At 44.8% G+C, this 9976-nt stretch overlaps 1 protein-coding gene across 2 annotated transcripts in view; it reads right to left on the reverse strand.

Annotated features, from left to right (window-relative positions):
* Cdkl4 (cyclin dependent kinase like 4) overlaps positions 1 to 9976 on the reverse strand; it is a 55578-nt gene that overhangs the window by 9716 nt on the left and 35886 nt on the right. For both annotated transcript variants that reach the window (XM_029531441.1, XM_021218366.2), the window contains exons 7-9: positions 9290 to 9372; positions 5148 to 5204; positions 3510 to 3644 (exon numbers count right to left, since the gene is read on the reverse strand). In XM_029531441.1, the coding sequence (XP_029387301.1) occupies positions 3510 to 3644; positions 5148 to 5204; positions 9290 to 9372 (275 nt within the window). The remainder of the gene's footprint in view (positions 1 to 3509; positions 3645 to 5147; positions 5205 to 9289; positions 9373 to 9976) is intronic.

Below are 9976 nucleotides of genomic sequence, written 5' to 3' on the forward strand. Positions count from 1 at the left end.
AGATGCTGGTAAGGATGTGGAGAAAGAGGAACACTCCTCAATTGCTGGTGGGATTGCAAGCTGGTACAACCACTCTGGAAATCAGTCTGGCAGTTCTTCAGAAAATTGGACATAGTACTACCTGAGGAGCCAGCTATACCACTCCTGGGCATATACCCAGAAGATGCTCCAAGATGTTCACAGCAGCCATAGTTGTAATAGCCAGAAGCTGGAAAAAACCCTAGATGTCCCTCAACAGAGGAACAGATACAGAAAATGTGGATATACAATGGAATACGACTCAGCTATTAAAAACAATGACTTCATGAAATTTGTAGGCAAATGGATGGAACTAGAAAATATCATCCTGAGTGAGGTAACTCAGTCACAAAAGAACACACATTGTATATGCACTCACTGATAAGTGAATATTAGAGCATGCAATACCCATGAAACAACTCACAGACCACATGATGCTCAAAAGGAAGGAAGACCAAAAAGTGTATGCTTCAGTCCTACTTAGAAGGGGGAACAACGCCAGGCGTGGTGGCGCACGCCTTTAATCCCAGCACTTGGGAGGCAGAGGCAGGCAGATTTCTGAGTTCAAGGTTAGCCTGATCTACAAAGTGAGTTCCAGGACAGCCAAGGATATACAGAGAAACCCTGTCTCGAAAAACAAAACAACAACAACAACAACAACAAAAAACAAACAAAAACAAACAAACAAAAAAACAAAAGAAGAAGAAGGGGGAACAAAATAATCAAGGGAAGTAGAGGGTGGAAGGGACCTGGGAGGAAGAGAAGAGGGGAAAGGGAAAAAGAGGGGCAGGATCAGGTATAGGAGGAGATGGAGGAGATGTACAGAGGGTCAGGAAATTGAACAGAGTTGTGTAGCAATGGAGGATGGGGAACTGGGGATAGCAACCAGAAAGTCCCAGTTGCCAGGAAAGCAAGAGCCTCCCAGGACCCCACGGGGATGACATTAACTGAAATACCCCACAAAGGGGAGGAATGACCTGTTGAGGCCATATCCAGAGGTTAGGCATGGTTCCTCTGGTTGAGGGATGGGGCTACCCGCCCATCTCCAAAATATTAACTCAGAATTGTTCCTGTCTAAAGGAAATACAGAGACAAAGAGTGGAGCAGAGACTGAAGGAAAGGCCACCCAGAGACTGCCCCACCTGGGAATCCATCCCACAGGCTGACACCAAACCCAGACACTATTGCTGATGCCAAGAAGTGCTTGCTGACAGGAGCCTGATACAGCTGTCTTCTGAGAGGCTCTGCCAGATCCTGACCAATACAGATGTGGATGCTCCCAGCCAACCATCAGACTGAGCACAGGAACCCCAATGGAGGAGTTAGGGAAAGGACTGAAGGAGCTGAAGAGGCCTTATCTGGCATCAATGTGGGGGAGGCCCTTGGTCCTGTGAAGACTTGATGCCCCAGTATAGAGGAATGCTAGGGCGGGTCAAAGTGGTTGGTTGGTTGGGGGTGCATCCTCACAGAAGCACGGTAAGGGGCAAGGGGATAAGGGGGAACCAGGAAAGGGGATAACATTTGAAATGTGAATAAATAAAATATCCAATTAAAAAATAAAATTATGCTTGCTCCCTTTTCGAAAAACCCTCTTCTGATACTTGAAGGAAATTTTGGCTCTGTGAGTTATTTGGGGGTTCCCACAGACATGCTGTTACTTACTTCAGTATGGTATTTCTGAGTGTGCAGTTGATATTTAAAAGATTTCCACCAGCTATTTCAGAAGAATCCCTAAAGATAACATTTCTGCTCATATCATGCTTTAAAAGGTGAGGCCTTTTCCTAGCTCCATTGACACCTGTCTTAAGGAAGTCGTTGCTTCTACAAAAGGATCCAAAGTCTACATCTGGGTTCACACTTGAACTCCTGAGCCAAGCAACAGAGCGAACAGTTACCTAGGAGACCTACCCCCTTCCTCCTCCCCTGTCCTTTCTTTATATACAATGAAAACAGAATGGCAGCCATCCTGCTGGGAAAGGATGCTCATCTATAACCTTTAGGAGGAAGGCTGATTAGGAGGAAGGGCCCGGAGACTGAGACTGGGCCTGGGGTGGGGGGCAGGGGAGAGTATTAGACAGAGGTGGTGTGATGCGTGTAAGAGACAAATAGGATTGGGCCTTCAAGGGAAAGGGAGGCTTCCTTATACCTCCTGGAAAGGGCTTTATTAAGAGAATAGCAGTGTCAGGGTGTGTCAGGATGGCCAAGCAGTCTAAGAGTGAGACGTAAGAGACGTGGAGAAAAAAAAGGGGGGGGGACTACCCTCAAACAAGATCTGCAGAGCAATTCCTAGAACAAAGGGTTCACCAGGCACCTCAATGCTTTCAGGGATGGTGGACATGACCTTTTGTCAGTTACACTTCCTTTAGGGAACACATGGTAGTGAACAGATCAGAAATTAGATCAAAGATGGAAGATTAAGGAAACACAAATATATCATCCATCAGCCACTGATAAATTGGAAGTTTCCATGTAGGCTTATTAATAAATAACATTCATCTATTAATTCATTTCAGTGATATGTGTTAAGTGCCTTTTAAATGTTAGATATTACTTATTTTTGATACTGATGAGGAGAAAAAAATTTAAGACAAACCTACTCTCATGAAGTTTATGTTTTGTTTTGTTTTGTTTTGTTTTGTTTTGTTGGTTTTTCGAGACAGGGTTTCTCTGTGTAGCCCTGGCTGTCCTGGAACTCACTCTGTAGACCAGACTGGCCTCGAACTCAGAAATCCACCTGCCTCTGCCTCCGGAGTGCTGGGATTAAAGGCGTGCACCACCACTCCCGGCTTGAAGTTTATGTTTTAACTTTGAGGTTTTCTGCAGAGTCAACGCTTCTCATGAGAGTCTGCCATCTTGTTGTTTAATATTACCACACTGTATGGTAGCTCTTGGTTGGTAGGCGAGTGCGCCATCACCAAGCTATTCCCAGCCCTGGGTTCTTCCTTTTGATCTGAAAAAATTAGTACTTGGCTTCTAGGAGAAGCCTACAGTCTTGGCTGAATGCATGGGCAAGAGGCAGGCAGATAGATGCTACCAAAAGGGGTGGAGTCTGTCCCCGTGGTGGCAAAATTCAATCTAGTTGTGGTCAAGGTGCCCTTGTTAGGTTTTAGGTCCATCATCTGGTGGGTGGTATATCCAATCAGTGTAACAGAAAGGATGCAATATTTGATTCAAATGCAAAGTGAACACAATGTTGTTCACCTCTAACCCCAGTTACTCGGAAGGCTGAGACAGGAGGAGACTGACCTGGGAAACATGATTGACAGCCAGCCCCTACTGTAGACATGTATGGTTAGAGTAAGATTCTTCACCAAGCTCACCGTTGTAGGTTGTACTACAGTAATCACCAATATTTACTGAGACACAACAACTAAATCAGAAGAGCAGCAACAGAAGTGTTGGTGTTCCTCCTGCCTCACGTGGAAAAGCAGAAAAGGGGAAAGAAAACCAAAGTACTTCTCCCTTGCCTCAAGTTGGGCACTGAGAGGTACCTGCTGGCGCCGTCGGCTTCTGCCCTCACTGCGGGCTTTTCTTTTCATTTGATCCTCTCGAAAAGAATCAAAGTAGGCACTGTCCAGCAGCTGGGCACAGGTCAGTCTCTCGTCAGGATTCATCTTCAGGCATCCCTTCGGGAAGGGAGAAAAAGCAAAATAGGTTTAAGGGGTTGGCTTATTTGGTTACTGTGCACCCAAAGCTCTGGAGAATGACTTGGCAAACATGGCTTAAGAAAGCCAGTGGCCTGTCTGGGATGTAGGTGGTTGGGTCCTTGCCTGGCACACAGGAGGTTCTGGGTTTGATCCCCAGAACTGCTTAAGCTGGTTGCCTGGCTCAGAGTAAAGGTGCTTGCTGCCAAGACTGACAAGGGTTGGATCGCAGAAGTTTCCACAGGAAAAGAAAGAACCAACTTCCTCAAGCCACCCTTGACCTCCACACACGCTGTGGCATGTGTATGCACACACAGTAATGAGCAGATAAATGACCCACAGTTAGACCAAAGATGGACAACTGAGTAAACACACAATGTATCAACCAGCAGCCTCTGCTAAACTGAAAATCACCATGTGGATTCATTAGTAAATAACATTCATTTAGTTGGTTTATTTCAGTGATATATAAGAAGTACCTTTTATATGTTAAGATACTAGTATTGATGTTGTTGAAGAGATAAAAAACCAAGGACTCTGGAGCAACTGGGCACATTACATCCAAAAGAGCAGATATCAGTGAATTAGAGCTTCACCTTAGTGCCCAACTTCACCTTCTCAACTCTTACATAATCGGAGCTGAGGCCCAGGGAGTAGTTCCACCCACTGTGGACAGGGCTTTCCACCTCAATGAATTTAATCAAGGTAATCTCCCACAGACTTGCCCATGGGCCAACCTAATCTAGAAAATTCCTCATTTCCCAGGTGATTTTAGGCTATAACACGTTGACAAAGCTAGCCACCACACTTTCAAATAAACCTTGAGTTCACTCACATTCTTATCTGGGATTTCCAATCTATGGAGATGTAGTCCACTAAGTGAGTTGTGTTTATTTAAAGAGCATTTTCAGAGTCTAAGAGGCGGCTGCCAGTCTGGGTTCTCTCGAGCTCCCGACTGAGAGCAGTGTCTTGCTTGACTAATCATTTGAGCACTGACAATGTGGACCAGTCCTTGGAAGCACCCCTCTCAGCAAGCAAGCTTCAAACCTGGTAAAAGGTCTGGAGTCAGGATGCGAGAGACAGACCGCAACGTCCAAGGTGGAGTTCATTTCTTTCTAAAAGGTAATTTGAACATCGTTTGTGTGTGAGAGAATGCGTTTACCTGGCACGTATGCTGTGGAACATGTCAGGGTGGGGTGTGAGGTCAAAGGATAACTCTGTGAAGCCAGTGCTCTCCATTGTATGTGGGTTCCAGGGACTAAAATCAGGTCATCAGCCACATGCATGTGCCTTTGCCTTCCCTTAGCCATCATCACCACCACCACCACCACCACCACCACCACTTCCTCCTCCTCCTCCTCCTCCCCCTCCTATCATCTTAAATTACCATTCCCTACTTTGGCTCTATATTTCTCACAGTTCTCCCCATCTCCATGTTGAATGACCAGGTCCAGTGATTATAATTTATAGTTAATTCCAACATACCTTCATGAAACTTAAAACCACAGGCTGAACATTTGAGAATTTTTCTTCAAGAGTCTCCTGGAAAACAAAGAATTTCAGTGTCACATAACCATGAAGTAATGGATATGTACATGTATGTGGTATGTATGTATGTATGTATGTATGAATGTAGTTCATAGTCCTGGGGAACTTTATAGGCCTTACGCATGCTAGGCAAACACTCTCCCACTGAGGCATCTCCTCACCCCGAGTGTGCACACCTGACAATAAGAACACTTAGGAGAAACACCCTTAGTGTGCTTGATAACCTGTTTAAAGTTTATTTATTTATTTATTTACTTATTTTACATATGTGAGTACATTGTCACTCTTCTCAGTCACACCAGAAGAGGGCATCGGATCCCATTACAGATGGTTGTGAGCCACCATGTGGTTGCTGGGAATTGAACTCAGGACCTCTGGAAGAGCAGTCAGTGCTCCTAACCACTGAGCCATCTCTCCAGCCCCTGAAGTTTTTTGTTTTGTTTTTTTAAAAAAAAAAAACAAACATATTTTTACATAATTTCCAGTATAGTATAAAGGTTCAAGAAATATAAAACCAGAGTGCTTCCTTAATTTTGTAATGACTTATTCTTGGTGCTAGTACTCCTGGGGGCAGGGATGATCCAAATATGAAAACGCCCCACATGGAATCCTGCCACACCGCCTGGCTGCTGGAGCCTGGCATGTCAATGATAGCACCTTGAGCAATCTTGAAACATCCTGCCTCCCACACTGGAAAACACTACGGCAATAAACAGGGGCTGCCGTGTCTCAGAAGAGCGGGGTGGGGGTGGGGGGAGAGATGACACTGCAGAGCTCATAGGAGCGATCTACACTTTGTTCTTTATATTAAAACACATTATCATAAATAATCCTTGTGTGGCTTCCCCCCTTTCCATCTTCACGTGTGTGTGCCCACGTGCACATGTGCACACGTGTTCATGTTTCTGCACCTGTGTGAGTGTGCACATGTGAGTTTGTGTACACAGAGGCAAAGGTTGATGTTAAGAACATCCTCTCCCCATTGCTCTATCTGCGGGCTAAGAGCTCATCAGTGAGTCTAGTCTCACTAGCCAGTTTGCTCCAGGACCACTCTCTGGGGTTAGAACTGTAGGCAGGCCACCACAGCTAGCCACCTTTATACGGATGTGGGGGCTCCACACCCTTTTCCTCACATACAAGTGGAGCAACAGTCTTAACTGCTGAGCCATCACCCTACTGTTTAAAAAAAAAAAAATCCCAGTTGCTTGATTTTACAAATGAAGACTTGGGAGCCAGATGCTAGGGTGGAAGCCTGACTCAGAGAGGCAGAGACAGCACTCAGCTGCCCTTCCTCCTCAGCGGGCATTGCAGAAGCCATGCCCCTCTCTCATGCTGTCTCATCAAAACCTCCTCCCAACTCAACGTCCCTCCCTTCTACTTCCAGTGGGTCTCTCCATCGGTCCCCCCGACTCCCTCTCACTCTCTAGGGTTCCAGTGTCCACTCCCTGTCAACTGGTTGCTTGCTTCCTGCTCCTGACCTATGGCTGACTTTACTTGGTGCTGTTTACCACATTCAAGCAGAAGGCTCTGGGATTAAAGGTGCCTGCCAAGGCTGAGCCACACCACAGCCAAAACCTGGCTCTTCTAGTAAACAATACAACTCCAGGGTTCACAGTGTGATCAAAAATCCTGCAACATCTCCCAGGCCTCTTATTTAATCTTTTATCTTCCTAAGTCAACCTTTATTCTTGTATTTGTGAAAGTTTTACAAATTTAGTATTTAGTAAAAGTGAAAATCTTAGGTAAATCAAGGTGTTACGTGAAATTATGGACTTAAATCATGTGCCATACATCATTGTCGCCATCCGGCTTCTCGGATGCCCCCCACCCTCAAGCCTCCCTGGTTGCAGCACGGTGCTGTGTGGGCCATGCCGCTCCTAAAGGTGCTTTCCTTCCCTCTGCTGGAAGATGGGCAGACAGAATGGAAACGGATTTTTGTTGGTGGTGTTCGGAGTCAGAATCTCATGGTTGCTCTGGAATTCATTATGTATGATAGGCTGACCCTCAGCTGTGGCAGCCTCCTGCCTCTTGATTTCCTAGTGCTGGGATTACAGGCTTGGACCACAACACTAAGATCAACATGGAGTTTTAGCTAGGCAAGGCCAGACTGGGAGCACATAAATCCCTGGATCAGGAGTTACAAGGGCAGAGTACATTTTGTAGAATGTACTTCCAGAGGAAATTATGAAAACGGGGTAAGAGTATTCACCTGAGTAACTATCAATCTCTGAGGTTTACTGCCTCTGACTGCTAACCTAGGCCTAATTCTGGAACCTTGTAGTCTCCGTACAGTCTTATCAGGCCTAGAATATTTTTAGCCTCTGATATTTATTGTGGAATAAGCTCCCCTTCTTATTCTTTCTGAACTCTGGCTGGCTGGTTCAACTCAGCTGTTCTGGCTCTAAATTCCTCCCTAAGCTGAATGAGTCAATCTGGCTTCTCTCTGAGCCTCTGACTTTTTGCTCTGCTTGGCCTCAAACTAACTCTGGCAATGTGTTCTAATCTTCTGGTTCCTTCTCATTCTCTGGCTCGTTCTGTTTTCATCTACCTGTAGCTTGTTCTCTCTCTGCAATCTGTCTCTCTGTAACTGTCCCTGTAAAACAGTTTCCCCAGTCTCCCCTTTCTCTTTGCACTGCCCCTTAAGTAGCTTCCCTTTTCCCTCTTCTCGTGAGAGTTGGGCATATCTTGTCAAATCTTTCTCTGATTCATCACTTTGTCTGCCACTCAATTAGACATCTCTTTCAAACAAAGGTGTTTCCTTCTACAAACTTTATTTTCATTGTTTGGGATTAAAGGTATATACTAAGGGTGTGTCTGTATTCTAGCCAGAGGGATTAAGGATATGTGTTAAGGGCCAAGCCAAACCACAACTAGAAAAAAGTTTTGTTTTTTTTTTTAAGTAAATAACACAACCTCAAGGTTCACAGTGTGATCAAATACCCTGCAACAAAAGGGGTAGGACTTTTTGTTTGTTTTTGTTGTTGTTTTGTTTTGTGGAGGGTGATAGGTAGCTGTCAGAATCTCCTCTCTGTTTCAGGCTGGACTTGAACTCACGATCCTGCTGCTACTGTCTCCTAGGTGCTAGGATTATATAGGTAAACTGAGTCTGACTTGAAAATGTTTTTATTTATTTGTTTCAGCTTTGTTCTATAAGCTGGAGAATAATAAAGACAGAACATATCTTCAAAATAAAATGGTTTGAAGTACTATTTATGAGGAAGTAATTATTTGAAGAAATGCTAACTTCAGTGTTTGACCAAAAACATTAAGGTGTTATGCTGGATTAAACATGATTTAAATTTAAATGTACTTGAATTTTGCAAGAGATAGGACATGTAAGCTGTTGTTTTCCTCCTGTCATCTTTATATAATTATTATTTTAATATCATGTGAGGGGAGGAATAGGTACACATGTGTGCCAATGTGTGTGCCTCCTCACACATACCTGAGCAAGGAGACTACTGGGAGTCTTTCATGCTCCTCCTTACTCCCTTGAGGGTTTATCACTGAACCTGGAGCTGTTTTTCAGCTGGGCCGACAGTCAGCAATCTCTAATGCTCCCTGCTCCTACCTCTGGGGCTGTGGGGATACACAGCGACACTCACCTATTTGCATGAGTACTGGATCCTCATGCTTGTACTCTTATCCTGTGAGCATCTCTGTCCTGTATTGTTGTTGTTGTTGTTGACTGTTTTGGTGACAGTTTCACTATATAGCTCTGGCTGCTGCATTTCAGAATTTGCTGTATAGCCCAGGCTGGCGTCAAACTGTGTTAATCAACCTTCTGAGTGTCAGGATTACAGCCATGCTACCATGACTGGATTCTTATAAATAATTTTGAGTCAGGACCTCAGAACTGCCCAGGCTGGCCTGGAGCTCTTGAGCTCAAATGATCCAGCACTTTGAATAGTTAGGAATTCTGTAGTGTCCTACTAAATTTCATTTTAAACTGACTTATTTCAATTTTGCATCAGTGTTTCATGTGGAAAGCGGCAGCCCTAAGCACACACATGGAACTACCACCTCCTTACAGAAAGAAACAGCACAAATAATAAACTGTCCGACACAGAGCCATTTACCATGTCCTCTGGTTCAGGTATGCTGATGCCACGGAAAAACTGGTTACTTTTAAAGATAGACTGGTGCCTTGGGATCAGCTTTCCTGTAAAATACAAACCACGTAGCTCATGATAACTTGGGTTAGAAAATCATAAAATATATCATAAAAATCCCCTAAGATGCAAGTATTAAGGAAACACTGTGTCTGAACGCTTCTTCCAGACAGAGGCAGTGTGAGCCTGGGCAGAGGACCCTATGCTCAGGTGAGGACCACTCTCTATACAACGCTCTTGATCAAAAACACACAGATTAGCAAGCAATAGCACCAATCTCCGGTACCATTCAGACTCCATCTAAGCCTCCGTGACAGAAGACTGCTGGGTTCTTCATCGGCTTCCCTAATGATCTCTCAACAGAGCTGCCAGCTTCCTTCCTGCCTCATTTCCTCCCTCCTCTCCTCTCAGTCCTTTCCCATGCCCCATCTAGTTCTCCTTTTCTCTTCAGAAAAAGGCAGGCCTCCGATGGATATCGACCATCCTTGGCATCTCAAGTTGAAGTAAGACTCGGTGCATCTTCCCCTATTGAAGCTAGATGAGGCAGACCAATAGGAGGAAAGGCTCCTGTACTAATTTTTTGTCAACTTGACACAGCTGGAGTTATCACAGAGAAAGGAGCTTCAGTTGGGGAAATGCCTCCATGAGATCCAG

This window comes from Mus pahari, chromosome 18 (assembly GCF_900095145.1).
Source record: "Mus pahari chromosome 18, PAHARI_EIJ_v1.1, whole genome shotgun sequence".
NCBI lineage: Eukaryota > Metazoa > Chordata > Mammalia > Rodentia > Muridae > Mus > Mus pahari.